Source organism: Oryx dammah, unplaced genomic scaffold, assembly GCF_014754425.2.
Source record: "Oryx dammah isolate SB20612 unplaced genomic scaffold, SCBI_Odam_1.1 HiC_scaffold_23, whole genome shotgun sequence".
Lineage (NCBI taxonomy): Eukaryota > Metazoa > Chordata > Mammalia > Artiodactyla > Bovidae > Oryx > Oryx dammah.
Window position 1 is genome coordinate 72,673,669 of NW_024070207.1, and position 16,361 is coordinate 72,690,029.

General features: G+C 36.9%; 1 protein-coding gene across 1 annotated transcript in view; it reads left to right on the forward strand.

The window, feature by feature from the left end:
- Nucleotides 1-16,361, forward strand: part of TEX11 (testis expressed 11) — a 239,607-nt gene that overhangs the window by 153,379 nt on the left and 69,867 nt on the right. Inside the window, exons 18-20 of the mRNA XM_040265735.1 lie at nucleotides 5,659-5,783; nucleotides 12,052-12,137; nucleotides 14,744-14,800. Coding sequence (XP_040121669.1) covers nucleotides 5,659-5,783; nucleotides 12,052-12,137; nucleotides 14,744-14,800 — 268 coding nt within the window. The remainder of the gene's footprint in view (nucleotides 1-5,658; nucleotides 5,784-12,051; nucleotides 12,138-14,743; nucleotides 14,801-16,361) is intronic.

Below are 16,361 nucleotides of genomic sequence, written 5' to 3' on the forward strand. Positions count from 1 at the left end.
CTTATCTATTGTATACATAGTATCAACAGTGTATATATGTCAATCCCCAAGTTAGATCATCAAAAAAGAAAGGAGTTACAGAAAAACATCTACTTCCGCTTTATTGACTATGTCAAAGCCTTTGACTGTGTGGACCACAACAAACTCTGGAAAATTCTTAAAGAGATAGGAATACCAAACCACATTACCTGCCTCCTGAGAAATCTGTATGCAGGTCAGGAAGCAACAGTTAGAACTGGACATGGAACAACAGACTGGCTCCAAATAGGGAAAGGTGTACATCAGGGCTGGATATTGTCACCCTGCTTATTTAACTTATATGCAGAGTACATCATGAGAAACGCTGGGCTGGAGAAAGCACAAGCTGGAAGCAAGATTGCTGGGAGAAGTATCAATAACCTCAGATATGCAGATGACACCACCCTTATGGCAGAAAGCAAAGAAGAACTAAAGAGCCTCTTGATGAAAGTGAAAGAGAGTGAAAAAGTTGGCTTAAAACTCAGCATTCAGAAAATGAAGATCATGGCATCTGGTCCTATCAGTTCATGGCAAATAGATGGGGAAACAGTGGAAATAGTGACAAACTTTATTTTGGGGGGCTCCAAAATCACTGCAGATGGTGACTGCAGCCATGAAAGTAAAAGACGCTTGCTCCTGGGAAGAAAAGTTATGACCAACCTAGATAGAATATTAAAAAGCAGAGACATTACTTTGCCAGCAAAGGTCCAACTAGTGCTGCACTCAATATGCCCGCAAATTTGGAAAACTCAGCAGGGGCCACAGGACTGGAAAAGGTCAGTTTTCATTCCAATCCTGAAGGAAGGCAATGCCAAAGAATGCTCAAACTACCACACAATTGCACTCATCTCACATGCTAGTAAAATAATGCTCAAAATTCTCCAAGCCAGGCTTCAGCAATATGTGAACTGTGAACTTCCTGAAGTTCAAGCTAGTTTTAGAAAAGGCAGAGGAACCAGAGATCAAAGTGCCAACATCTGCTGGATCATGGAAAAAGGAAGAGAGTTCCAGAAAAACATCTATTTCTGCTTTATTGACTATGCCAAAGCCTTTGACTGTATGGATCACAATACACTGTGGAAAATTCTGAGAGAGATGGGAATACCAGACCTCCTGACCTGTCTCTTGAGAAATCTGTATGCAGATCAGGAAGCAACAGTTAGAACAGGACATTGAGCGACAGACTGGTTCCAAATAGGACAAGGAGTACGTCAAGGCTGTATATTGTCACCCTGCTTATTTAACTTCTATGCAGAGTACATCATGAGAAACGCTGGGCTGGAAGAAGCACAAGCTGAAATCAAGATTGCCAGGAGAAATATCATTAACCTCAGATATGCAGATGACACCACCCTTATGGCAGAAAGCAAAGAAGAACTAAAAAGCCTCTTGATGAAAGTGAAAGAGGAGAGTGAAAAAGTTGGCTCAAAGCTCAACATTCAGAAAATGAAGATCATGGCATCCAGTCCCATCACTTCATGGGAAATAGTTGGGGAAACAGTGGAAACAGTGTCAGACTTTATTTTTTGGGGTTCCAAAATCACTGCAGATGGTGACTGCAGCCATGAAATTAAAAGACGCTTACTCCTTGGAAGGAAAGTTATGACCAACCTAGACAGCATATTGAAAAGCAAAAACATTACTTTGCCGACTAAGGTCCATCTAGTCAAGGCTATGGTTTTTCCAGTAGTCATGTATGAATGTGAGAGTTGGACTGTGAAGAAAGCTGAGCGCCGAAGAATTGATACTTTTGAACTGTGGTGTTGGAGAAGACTCTTGAGAGTCCCTTGGACTGCAAGGAGATCCAACCAGTCCATTCTGAAGGAGATCAGCCCTGGGATTTCTTTGGAGGGAATGATGCTGGAGCTGAAACTCCGGTACTTTGACTACCTCATGCGAAGAGTTGACTCATTGGAAAAGACTCTGATGCTGGGAGGGATTGGGGGCAGGAGGAGAAGGGAACAACAGAGGATGAAATGGTTAGATGGCATCACCAACTCGATGGACATGAGTTTGGGTAAACTCTGGAAGTTGGTGATGGACAGGGAGGCCTGGTGTGCTGCAATTCATGGGATCGCAAGGAGTCGGACACGACTGAGCTACTGAACTAAACTGAACTGAGTCAAGGCTATGATTTTCCAGTGGTCATGTATGGATGTGAGAGTTGGACCTTAAAGAAAGCTGAGTGCCGAAGAATTGATGCTTTTGAACTGTGATGTTGGAGAAAACACTTGAGAGTCCCTTGGACTAAAGGAGATCCAACCAGTCCATCCTAAAGTAAATCAGTCCTGAATATTCATTGGAAGGACTGATGATGAAGCTGAAACTCCAATACTTTGACCACCTGATGCAAAGAACTGACTCATTTGAAAAGACCGTGATGCTGAGAAAGAGTGAAGGTGGGAGAAGAAGGGGACAACAGAGGATGAGATGGTTGGATGGCATCACCAACTCAATGGGCATGAGTTTGAGTAAACTCCGGGAGTTGGTGATGGACAGGAAAGCCTGGAGTGCTGTAGGCCATGGGGTCGCAAAGAGTGAGACATGACTGAGCGACTGAACTGAACTGAACTGAACTGAACTGTCAATCCCAATTTCTCACTTCATACAACCCGCCACTTTGCTACCTTGGTGTTTATTTTTTTGTTTTCTGCATCTCTGTCTCTACTTCTGTTTTGCAAATAAGATCATCTGTATAATTTTTCTGGATTCCAGATATATTCAGTAATATACAATTGTTTTTCTCTTTCTGAATTACTTCACTAGTATGACAGTCTCTAGGTCCATCCAAATCTCTACAAATTACCCAATTTCATTCTTTTTTATGGCTAATATTCGATAGTCTATATATACCAAATCTCTTTATCCATTCCTCTGTTGATGGACATTTAGGTTGCTTCCATGTCCTGACTGTTGTAAATTGTGCTGCAGTGAATATTGGGATGCATGTATCTTTTTGAATTATGGTTTTCTCTGGGTATGTGCCCAGTAGTGGAATTGCTGGGTCATATGGTAGTTTTTAGTTTTTTAAGGAACCTCCATACTGTTATCCATAGTGGCTGTATCAATTTGTATTCCTACTAATAATGCAAGAGGATTCCCCTTTCTCAAGAGGCAGGTCAGGTGATCTGGTATTCGCATCTCTCTCAGAATTTTCCACAGTTTATTGTGATCCACACAGTCAGAGGCTTTGGTGTAGTCAATAAAGCAGAAATAGATATTTTTCTGGAATTCTCTTTTTTTTTTTGATGATCCAGCAGATGTTGGCAATTTGATCTCTGGTTCCTCTGCCTTTTCTAAATCAAGGTTGAACATCTGGAAGTTCACAGTTCATGTATTGTGGTAACCTGACTTGGAGAATTTTGAGCATTACTTTGCTAGTGTGTGAGATGAGTGAAGTTATGTTCTTTTAAGTTTAATTAGGTCCTATTTGTTCATTTTTTTTTTTAATTCTAGGAAGTGGTTCAAACAAGACCCTACTGTGATTTACGTCGATGAGTGTTCTGCTTATGTTTTCCTCTAAGAGGCTTATAGTGTCTAGTCTCACATTTAGGTCTTTAATCCATTTTGAGTTTATTTTTGTGCATGGTAGGAAGTGTTATATTTCATTCTTTTACACATAGTTGTCCAGTTTTCCCAGTACCACTTATTGAAGAGGCTGTCTTTTCTCCACTGTATATTCTTGCTTCCTTTATCACAGATTAGGTGACCATAAGTGCATGGATTTATCTCTGGACTTTCTATCCTGTTCCATTGCTGTACATTTCTGTTTTGTGCCAGTAGAAAACAAAGCTACTTGATGACTGTAGCTTTATAACATAATCTGTCATCAGGGAATCTGATCTCTCCAGCTTCACTTTTCATTCTCAAGATTGCATTGGCTATTCAGGGTCTTTTTTGTTTCCATACAAATTGTAAAATTTTCTTTCCTAGTCCTGTGGAAAATGTTGTAATTTGATAGCAATTGCACTGAATCTGTAGATTGCTTTGGGTAGTATAGTCGTTTTCACAATATTGATTCTTCTGATCAAAGAACATGATATATCTTTTATCTATTTATATCATCTTTGATTTCTTTCAGCAATATCTTACAGTTTTCTGTGTACAGGCCTTTTCCTTCCTTAGGTGGATTTATTCTTATGTTATTTTATTCTTTTTGTTGCAGTGGTAAATGAGATTGTTTCCTTAATTTCTCTTTCTGATCTTTCATTGTTAGTGTTTAGGAATGCAAGAGATTTCTCTGTGTTAATTTTGTATCATGCAACTTTACTAAATTCATTGATTTGTTGTAGTAGTTTTCTGGTGGTATATTTAGAGTTTTCTATTTATAGAATCAGGTCATCTGCAAACAGTGAATGTTTTACTTCTGTTCCAATTTGTACTTCTTTTATTTCCTTGTTCTCTGATTGCTGTATCTAGGACTTCTGTGAATATGTTGAATAATAGTGGTGAGATTTTACACCGTTGTCTTGTTCCTGATCTTAGAGGAAATCCTTTCAGTTTTTCACTATTGAGAATAATGGTAGCTGTGGGTTTGTTGTTTATGCCCTTTATTATGTTGTGGTAGGTTCCCTCTATGCCCACTTACTGGAGAATTTTTATCATAAATTGGTATTGAATTTTGATGAAAGCTTTTTCTTCATCTATTGTGGTGATCATATGGTTTTTATTCTTTAATTTGTTAATATGGTGTATCACATTGATTGATTTGCATATATTGAAGAATCCTTGCCTCCCAGAGATAAATCCCACTTGATCATAGTGTATGATCTTTTAGTGTGTTATCACATTTGGTTTGCTAGTACTTTGTTGAGAATTTTTGAATTTATGTTTACCTGTTTGTGTGATATTAATATAACCACTCCAGCTTTCTTTTGATAACCTCTACCAGAGTGTATATTATCCTGTCATTTTGTTTTAACCAGTTTTGGCTTTAAAAGTATGTTTTTTGTTAGTTGCTTATCGCTAAAAGTCGCTTTCTTTAATTCAGTCTCTCTCTGTCTTTTAAATGGATCATCTAGACCATTTATATTTTAACATGATTGTTGATATGCCTAGGTTTAAATTTAGCATCTTGTTCTTCTGTTTGTCTTTTCTGGTCTTTGGTGCCATTTTTCTTTTTTCTGCTTTCTTTTGGGTTGTGTTTTATCATTATGTTTATCTCATTCTTTGGCTTATTAGCTATAACTTTTTCTTTTGTTATTTTAGTTGTTACTTAAGGTCTATAGTACATATATTTAACTTACCATGGCCTACCTTTAAGGCATATAATGAAATGTAATATAATTTTTTTTACTCTATTCTGTATTATATGTACCAAATTATATTTATCACATTCATTATTGATTAAATTTAGGATATTTACTCTTATAAAAATTGCTGTGTGAATATATTTGTATGTTTTTATTCACTTTTGCAGGTATATCCATGGAATAAATTCAAAGAGGTGAACTGCTCAGTTGGGCACTTTTCTGACTTTTAAGTCCTCCTTAACAGTTTAGCTATTTAGGTGACTTTTGAAAATTAATAAGATACTAGTACTCTTAAAATGAATTCCAAAGTCATTGTGGTATAATAACCATAGATAGCTATTATCTTTGATAAGACTATCTCATCTTTAATTGTCTCCTTGTTTTTCAGCTTTGCAGGCAATTATCACTTTAGAGTATTTATTGATGAATGAAGAGCAACATGAGAATAATGCATCTACAAAGAGAAGTTCAGGTGTCATGCTTTTCAGTTTGGCTGCCCAGTTTGCTTTAGAGGTAATTCTTATGTACCCATTTACGAGATTTTTACCTCTTTTCCATTTTCAGAGACTGTTATGATGGAATCATCATCAGTTAGGCACAGGAGAGGCTTTTCTTTATCATCTATTTTGCCTCATTATTTTCGCACCAAATTTGGTTGTAGAATTTCTTTATTTCTCTTCATTTTTTTATGATTTAAAGTAAATAAAACAAAGTTAAGTTAGATATTTGTTCTTAAAACAGTAGAAAATTACACATAGCAAAACATTAACTTTTAATAGAAACTTGAGATTTAAAATGCTATACTATGCAAAAAAATAGTTATTTAGTTGGAGATGTATCTATCTCATTGGTTTGCAAAAAAAAGTTTGAACCTTAATGGACCTTTTTAGTTGATTACCAAAAAAGAACTTTAGTTTGGAAGCAATAATAACTTTTACCTCCTTTTTTTATTGGCAAAGTTCTGGTCTTAGTAATATATAGGATTTGAAAAAGCATTGTAGCAACTGTCAAGCTCTTGGACTGAGTTTGAGTTCTGGCTCTGCCACTGAAATATTTAAGTTCTTTGAATCTTAATTTCATCATTTTGCAATAAAGATAATGCCTACTTCCAGGATTATTGTGAAGATTAACTGAGAAGATGGCTGAAAATGTGATTTGTAATCAAAGAAGCTTGATCTAATAGTTTTTTGTTGTTATTAACAATATACAGTCTGGCCACAGCTGTCTCTTCTACTTTATCTCATATTACTCCCCTGTATCATCATCATAGTGATATAAGCCACTATTACTTTAGGCACAGGGTCTAGAATAGTGGACGCATAAGACTTCTGTAACTCCAACCACATCCAGTGTTTCTCAAACAGACCAATCACATTCCTTTTTCCGTGTCTTATTTACACCATTCTATCTTTTAAGAAATGTTCTTATTTAATTGTTACCTTTTTCAAACTCCCAACTTAAGATTTTCTTCCACTGTATAGACATCCCAAATCAATTCTAGTTCTCAGTGCTCTCCTACTCTGAATTGCCATTTTTAATGTGTATACTACTTATTTGGTCTATATTATACTGCGTTATATTGCTAATGCATGGATTGTCCAACTTGACTTATAAGATCTTTGAGTGCTGAGGTCCTTTAATGGACCAGAACCTGGTGGTCCGGAGTTGACGATAAGAAAGTAAAAGAGAGAGAGAGGCTGATATTCCCTGGTTTATGCAGAAAACCAATTAAGTCCTTGACACAGGGCTTGCGTTGCTCATGAAGTCACTGGGCGCCGTCTCGAGGGGGTGAAGGCACAGTGCACCTTCTCGAGAGGGTCTTAGAAGCCTGGGCAGGAGAGTGAGCATGACGGGTTTCTATGCTCCAGAGAATTAGCCGGAGAGAGAGAGAGAGAAAGACAGACACGGGGACCCAAGCTCTGATGGAGCAAAGGTGTTTTATTCAACATAGTGTGGGTATATATACTATCTTAAAGGTAGCTTTGTTCAGCAAAGATAAAGATCAAAAGTCCAGACTTACAAATTATCAAGGAAACATAAGGCAATCTATATCAAAGAGAAAGGGTTGTAGATAATCACTTTCACTGTATGGTTCATAAAAAGGAAGAGGATTGTAAATAGTTACTTATTACGGTATGGAAAAACTAACGAAGGAAATGCATACATTCCTCAGCCCTGGGAGCAGTTTGCCACCCCTCTTAATTCCTGAATATTTGGGAATTAATAAGGAACAGAGGATTCATGACAGATCCAAAACAGCACACAGGAAGCTTCCTGTTAAATGCTTCCTGACACTTGAGGGCCATGTTTCTAGTACCCAGTCCAGTATCTTGCTCAAAGTAATAGCTGAATATAGTTTTGAATGATGTGTTTTGATGTTAATGAATAGGATAATAAAACTCCTGGAAGAGGAAAAATATTTGGCAGATGTGGATACAGGATGTGTTTGTGCAGAAAATGAGAGAGAATCTGTAATGGGGAACCCAAAAGCAAATATATTTTTAAAGGAAGGTTTATAAAGTTATATCTGATGGAAAGCAGAAGAAAGGTGGTGGAAGAATTATGGAACTATATTTCTGAAAAGCTAATAATTTTAATAGAAGAGAAAGAATCAGGGGGGAAGAAACCCAAAGTAGTTTGAATTAGAAGATGGATGGAAGTATTTTTTCCTGAGCCAAGCCCAAGAAATTTAATAAATTTCTACAAAAGAACAAGAGTGGAATCTAGTTTTCACTTAGTGTTAAGGAGGCATTTCAAGTACTAATGAGACTGTCATTCATTCAGCAGATATTTATTGAGTACCTACTATGTGCCAACCATTGTTCTGGGCTCTTAGTATAAACAAGTAAACAAAACATTGATATGCCTTCTTGGAGCTAACATTCAAGCCGGAGGAAAGAAAATATTAATAAGCATAATAAATAAGAAATTACATAATATTTTAGAAATTGATAGCAATATAGAAAAAATAGAGCAGTCTTAATAGAGCAGATCAGGGATGGGAATGGGCTGAAATTGGTGTGAGTTATTTTTTTCAAATAGGGTGATGAGGATAGGTCTCATCAAGAAGATGACACTGTATGAAGACTTGAAATTGGTAAGGGAGTTAGCCCTGTAGATATATGAGGGAAGTGAAGAGGAACAGTATTCCAGGCAGAGGTAACACCAATTTGAAGCCTATAAGGTAGGTACCAGGAGTAGCAAGGAAACCAGTATGGCTAGAGTAAATAAAGGGTGGGATTAGTGAGAGATCAAGTCAGAGAGATAATAGAGAGTCTGGATTATATAGATCCTTACAGACTAGTGAAAGTACTTTGAGTTTTACTCTGAATGACATTGGAGTGTTTTTAACAGAGTCGTGACATGATGTGAGTTTTATTTAACAGAAATACTCTTGGGTGTTATACTGAGAATAGGCCAGAAAAGAAGAGCCAAGGTGGAAGCAAGGATTCCTATTAGGAAGTTTTTAAAGTAATCCAGAGAAAAGATTAAGGTGACTCAGATAAGGGAGATAACAATGGAGGTAAATGATAAGAAAATTTGCTGATAGATGAAGGATATAAGAGAAAGAGACTGGGTGATCAAAAGGAGTTGCCATCAACTGAACTAGGAGAAGCTGCAAATATAGCAGAGTTGGGAGGACAGTTAGGAGTGCGATTTGGACATGATGCATTTGAGATGTCTGTTAGACCATCCAAATGGAGATCCAAGTAGTCAGTTGATAAAGCCCTGGCGTTCTGAAAGAGGTCTGGGCTGAAGAGAAAGGTTCCGTAAAGGTTTGCTAAGAGTCATTAATATATAGATGATATATAAAGCTATTAGACTGGGGTACCATCACCAAAGAAGTGAGTATAAATGAAATAGAGAAGATGACCAGAGACTGAGCCTGGAGCTCTCAAATATTAATGGTTTGGAGAAAAGCAGAGGAACCAGTAACTGTTCAGAGGAACTGTGGTGTTGGAGAAAACTCTTGAGAATCCCTTGGACTGCAGGTAGATCCAACCAGTCCATCCTAAAGGAAATCAGTCCTGAATATTCATTGGAAGGACTCATGTTGAAGCTGAAGCTCCAATACTGTGGCCACCTGATGTGAAGAACTGACTAATTTGAAAAGACCTGATGCTGAGAAAGATTGAAGGCAGGAGGAGAAGGGGACGACAGAGGATGAGATGGTTGGATGGCATCACTGACTCAATGGACATGAGTTTGGGTAAACTCCGGGAGCTGGTGATGGACAGGGAGGCCTGGGATGCTGCAGTCCATGGGTTTCAAAGAGTTGGACACTACTGAGTGACTGAACTGAACTGAACTGAGAGGAACCAATAAAGGGTAATTAATGAAAGAGAACAACCCATGAGGTAGGAGGAAACAAGGATGGCGTGGTGTCTTAGAAGGCAGCTGTGTTTCAAGGAGGAAAAAGTGATTAACTATGTTGATTGTTGCTGATATGTCAAATACAATGAGGACTGATAATTGGCCATTGGAATTTATAATGTGTTGGTCGTTGGTGAGTTTGACAAGAGCAGTTTTGGTCGAGGTGGGACAAATGCCTGATTACAGTAGACTCGAGAGAATTGAAGGAAAGAAGTTGTATGCAATAAATGTAGACAATTCTGTAGAAATGTTTACTACAAAGGGAAGAAAGGAAGTTGGGCAAGAAAAAGAAAAGAAGTTGGGTAGTAGTTGGTGAGAGAAGTAGGATAAAGAGGTTTGTTTATTTGCTTGAAATGGGATCGATGAGAATGCTTATATACTGATAGGAATGACCCAGTTAGAGAACAAAAGTTGGCAATGTTACAAAAATGAAAGTTGTTAGACTAATGTCATTAAACAGTAATGGACACAAGTGTATAATTTTAGGGTTTGGCTCTAGGAAGAAAAGCTGGCTTAAAACACAGCATTAAAAAAAAATAAGATCATGGCATCCAGTCCCATCACTTCATGACAAATAGAAGGGGAAAATGTGGAAATAGTGACAGATTTTATTTTCTTGGGCTCCAAAGAAACTGTGGACACTAACTGCAGCCATGAAATTAAAAGACACTTTCTCTTTGGAAGAAAAACTATGACAAACCTAGATTGTGTATTAAAAAGCAGAGATATCACTTTTCCAATGAAGGTCTATATAGTCAAAGCTGTGGTTTTTCCAGTAGTCATGTATGGATGTAAGTTAGACCATAAAGAAGGCTGAGTGCCAAAGAATTGATGCTTTTGAACTGTGGTGCTGGAGAAGACTCTTGGGAGTCCTTTGGACTGCAAGAAGAACAAACCAGTGAATCCTAAAGGAAATCAACTGTGAATATTCATTAGAAGGACTGATGCTGAACTCCAATGCTTTGGCCACCTAATGTGAAGAGCCAGCTGATTGGAAAAGACTGATGCTGGGAAAGATGGAAGGCAAAAGGAGAAGTGGGGAGTCAGAGCATGAAGTGGTTAGAAACATCACCGACTCAATGGATATGAGTTTGAGCAAACTCAGGAAGATAATGAAGGACAGGGAAGCCTGGCTTGCTGCAGTCCATGGGGTTGCAAAGAATTGGACATGACTTAGCAACTGAACAACAACAAGTAGGAAGAAACATGGACAGTTCATTTATGATAACAGTTGAGAAGGCAGAGTATGTGGTTGTGGTTCCTGGTGTGTGAGTAGATGTGGTAGTGGGAATCTGTGGAACTTCTTTTCCTAACTGCTTCACTTTTCTTAGTGAAGTGGGAAACAAGGTCATCACCTGAGAGTAAGAATAGGAGAGGAGGTGTTGGGGACTTGAGAAAAGAAGACAAGATGTCAACTAATCATCCAGAAAATCAGAAAAGTGAATGGCAAGGGTATGTGGTATGCTTGCCTTGTAGCAGTAAGGTCCATTTGATGAAAATTTAAAATAAATAGTTGTACAGGTTTTTATCTGGCTAGTTTCAGCTGCATGTATACAGGCACAAAAGTGACTAGAAAGTTGAATTTAACCAGGCTTCGGTTTGCTGATATGACTTAGTGATTGAACAATAATAACAGTTTTGCCAGATGAACACAACAAAGCAAAAGAGGGGCAGGAAAATCAAGAAAGAAGGAAATGGTTACAATGAATCGCCATGGAATTTAAACTAGATACAGAGGAGAACTTCAAAGAGATTAGGAATGGTGAAATGTTAGTAGTGTCAATGTATTGGCAATCTTAATGCAGTTGAAGGATTGCTGGAGTGATAAAAGGAGTGAATTAGAAAAGTTTGTTGTTTAGTCAAAAAAGAGTTGTATCAGACTCTTGCGACCCCATGGACTGTAGCCCACCAGGTTCCTCTGACCATGGGACTTCCCAGGCAAGAATACTGGAGTGGGATCTTCCTGATCCAGGGATCAATCCTGTGTCTCCTGCATTGGCAGGTGGATTTTTTACCACTGAGCCACTTGGGAAACCCTTATGTGGATTAGGGTGCTGGAAATGAGGGTGATCTCAGAGTCTGGGGTTCTTTTGGTTACTGCTGATAAACGGGAATAAAGAGCACAGTAAGATTAGTCCTAGTGGAGTCAAGGCAGTGTTGGCAAGGCTATGAGTATTTGTGGATAGAGAGGAGTGGCTTTCTGCAGCCAATATGAACCTGTTTAGTAAAATTTTTTTCAATGAGTAATCCTTCTACCATCTTGCAGCAACTCTTTTGAGAATACAAAACAGACAAGTTTAGATTTTTTTCTTGTCCTTAATGGGCAGGAATATAGACAGTATTTTGTATCATTTTGAAATGTATCATTTTGAAATGTAATTTAACATGTCATATTTATCCTTTTTAGAATGGCCAACAAGTTGTAGCAGTAAAAGCTTTGGAAAATTTAGCTAAATATTCGGAAGAGCCGCCACAAGTTCTTACAGCTTTAAAGTAAGTAATCCACATCCTGTGGATGTAAAAGCATTTCCTCTATACATGTTACTCTTGGTCTATAAATTTTGCTGTAATAGTACTGATGGCTTCAGGCTAAAACAATGCCTACAGTACCAAGTGGTTTTTTTTTCCCCAGCTTTATTGAGATATAACTGACAAATGGTGGTATTTTGTAAGTTTAAGGTATGTAACTTGGTGATTTAATACACATTCATATTATGAAATGGTTAGCACAATAAGATTACATCCATCACCTCACAGAATACTAGATTGTATGTGGTGAGAACGTTTAAGATTTACTCTCTTAGTAACCTTCATGTATGTAATACAGTGTGGTCAACTACAGTCACCATGCTGTACATTAGATCTCTGAGCTGTATTCAATTTGTAACTGGAAGTTTATATCCTTTGACCAACATCTCTCCGTTTTCTCCACCCACAGGCCCTAACAAACATCATTCTACTCTGTTTCTGTGTGTTTGGATTTCTTCCTTTTTTTGTTATTTCTTTCTTTCTTTCTTTTTAAGAGATTCCGCATATAAGGGAGATAATCCAGTACTTGTCTTTCTTCGTCTGACTTATTTCACTTAGTACGATGCCCTCAAGGTCTGTCCATGTTGTCATAAAAGACAGGACTTTCTTTTATCTAGTTAAATAATATTCCTGTGTGTGTGTGCAAGTACACATACTACATTTTCTTTATTCCTCCATTGATGGACACTTAAGGTTGTCTCCATGTCTTAGCTATTGCAGATAATGCTATAGTGAACATGGGGGTGCAGATATTTCTTCAAGACACTGATTTCCTTTCTTTTAGATACATACCCCAAAGTTGGGTTGGTGAATTGTATAGCAGTTTTATTTTTAATTTCTGAGGAACCTCCATGCTCTTTTTCCACAGTGGCTGTACCAGCTTGCATTCCTGTCAACAATGCACAAGGGTTTCCTTTTCTCTGCAAAACTTATTATCTCTCTTTTTTTTTGATAATGGCCATTCTAACAGGTGTGAGGTGATATTTCATTGTGGTTTTGACTTGCATTTCCCTGATGATTATAATGTTGAGCATCTTTTCATGTACCTGTTGGCCATTTGGGTGCCTTCTTTGGAAAAATATCTGTACAGGGCTTCTGCCCATGTTAAAATAAGATTGTATTTTGCAGTTGAGCTGTAGGAGTTCATTTTTTGATAGTTTCCTTTGCTATGCAGAAGATTTTTACTGTGATTTAGCCCCACTTACTCATTTTAACTCATTTTTGCTTTTGTTGCTTGTGCTTTCGGTATCATATCCAAAAAGTCATTATCAAGGAGTTTTTCCCTGTGTTTTCTTCCAGGAGTTTTATGCTTCTACATTTTTTTTTCTTTTTTAAAAATTTGTTTGTTTTTTAGTTGGTTTTAAGTCTTATATTTAAGTCTTTAATCCATTTTGATCTATGTCTTCTGTGTAGAGAGAGATAAGCGTCCAGTTTCATTCTTTTGTGTGTGGATATCAATTTTCTCAGTACCATTTATTGACAAAGATTATATTTCCTCTATTAAGTATTCATGTCTCCCTTGTCAAATATTGGTTGATGATATATAGGTGAGTTTATTTCTGAGCTCTCTATTCTATTCCATTGGTCTATGTGACTATTCTTATTAGCTTTGTAGTATAGTTTGAAAACAAATGTGATGGCTCTAACTTTCTTCTTTTTCAAGCTTGCTTTGGTTGTTCAGGGTCTTTTGTGGTTCTGTACGAATTTCAAGATTTTTTTCTCTTATTTCTGTGAAAAATGCTATTGGAAATTTGGTAAGAATGCTTAAAGTTAAAAAAAAAATAACGTATCAGTTAAATCTGATCTTTTCTTTATCTCTTTCTATGAAGGAAAATGATTTATCAAAAGGGAACTTTTACATAAAATAATGAGGCAAAGGAGGCTGAGGTAATGGTAACCCCTAATGATGTAACTGAGAATATGCTAGTGGAAAAACTGAAAACCAGAAGGGTTCTGTAGTGATTATCCTGTTGGCCAACTGTACTTGAGACCGCTCTTCTGAAGGGAAATAGAATCACAGATATAATAATATCAGAAGGAGTCTTGGGAGTCTTGAGATAATTGCATATGTTTAGTCAGATAAATATCTAAAATCATCCAGGATGATTGATAATGTTTTTATTTTTAAAGATTTTTAAGGTTTGAAACTTCACAAAATACCTTATTTTGTCCATTTGTCATCATGCTTCCAGATCCCTTCAAAAAGTACTCATCCTAGTTTATATGGAACCCAAAGGCCAGTTCCAGGTTCCTTTATAGAAAGAAAAATATAAAAGACTTGTACACTATGCCTAATATTCCAGCAGGTGATTTGGGGCAGTGATATAAACTGTGGAACTATTTAAGAATGTCTAATAAGCAATGCTTTCGTTTTAAAATTATTTTACTAAATTACTCTTCCAAAATTACAAAGTTGGTATGTTTTCATTGCAACCATTAAGGCATACAAAGACTTACAAATAAAATAATTAATCTCCTTTTCCCCTCTCTTTTCTTACTTCCATCTGGGGTAATCAAGATTACTAACTTGATTTTCTAAGCATCACTTTTTTTATTACTTTATCATACAGGTGTTTGTTTCGTCTTTTTCTTCCAAGAGTTTCTCAAATGCCAGAATGTGAAAACAAGTAAGTTATAATTCAACAGAAATGATGTATTCACCATTAGAAAAAAAAAATAGAAAAACTTTCACTAGAAACCTAATATTGAGAAATATATAATATAATGGGTAAGGGCAACATAGACTCTGGGGCTAGTCTTCCTGGATTTATATTTTGGCTCTGCCACTTATTAGATATGTAGTCTGGGCCTCTGTTTCCCCATCTGTAAAATGGGTATAATAATAATACTTACGCTATGAGGTTACTGTGATGACTTGATGAATAAATAAGTGCAAAACACTTAGAATATTGCCAGACCCTTACCATGCCCTCAGTAACGTTAGCTATGAGTTCATTATGATATTGCATCTGTTTTTCCCATTTATTTATTTATGGCTGTGCTGGGTCCTCGTTGCTACATGCAGCCTTTCTCCAGTTGCAGTGAGCGGGGGCTACTCTCTAATTGTGGTGCAAGGGCTTCTCATTGCGGTGGCTTCTCTTGTTGTAGAGTGCAGACTCTGTATTATAGGCTTCAGTAGTTGTGGCTCATGGGTCTAGTTGCCCTGTGGTATGTGGAATCTCACTAGACCAAGGATCCAACTTATGTCCCCTGCTTTGGCAGGCAGATTCTTAACCACTGGACATCAGGGAAGTCTGTTTTTCCCTTTGTTAACAGGAGACTTACATATAAGATGTATTTCTTACTTTCCCACAGAAACATAAATAACCTGATTGGTTTGTTGATTCTGATTTTCTATCAGCTCAGCTGGGAGTACTCAAATGTCTTTCTGCTCACAGTTTCTGTGGCATACAATATCAAGAACTTAACAGTTTGTGGAAGAATTAGGTCACCTATTTTTCATTCACAAAATTCATTTACTCCTAATAATTTAAAAGAAAACTATTCAAGATCTTGAGTAGAGATGACTTTCAGAGAAATATCACTCATCTCTTGTCTCTGCTTGAACAAAAAGTCTTTAATAGTGTACCACTACTTCATTTTTGCTTTGTATCTTTGTACCTGGAGGTATAGTATTTTTTCAGCTAAATTCATTGGGAACCATCTATAACTGAGGTAATATTATATTGATGACATAACTTTTCTTATAATACAAATTCTACCCCTACATGTATGGTTAAGTTTTGCCTAGGTTCTATGAATCCATTTGAAGGGCACTTAAACTAAAAAAAATATTGAGATAATTGGAATTTGAATAATGATCAAATATTTGATGATATTAAGAAATTATTGGAACTTCCCTGGTGGTACGTGGCTAAGACTCCACACTCCTAATGCAGGGGTCCTGGTTTGATCACTGATCAGAAAACTAAATCCCACATGCCACAACTAAAAGATCCCACATGCTACAACTGAGACCCAGCACAGCCAAATGAATAATTTTTAAAATTTTTAAAAATTATTATCTTTAAGGCATATAATGGTAATATAGTTATGATTTTTAAAGAATCCTTTTATCTTATAGACACACCCTAAAATATTTATGGATGAAATTATGTGATGTCCGGAATTTGCTTCAAAATAATATAGCTAGGTGGAGGTATCATTGAAATAAGATTGATGATGAGT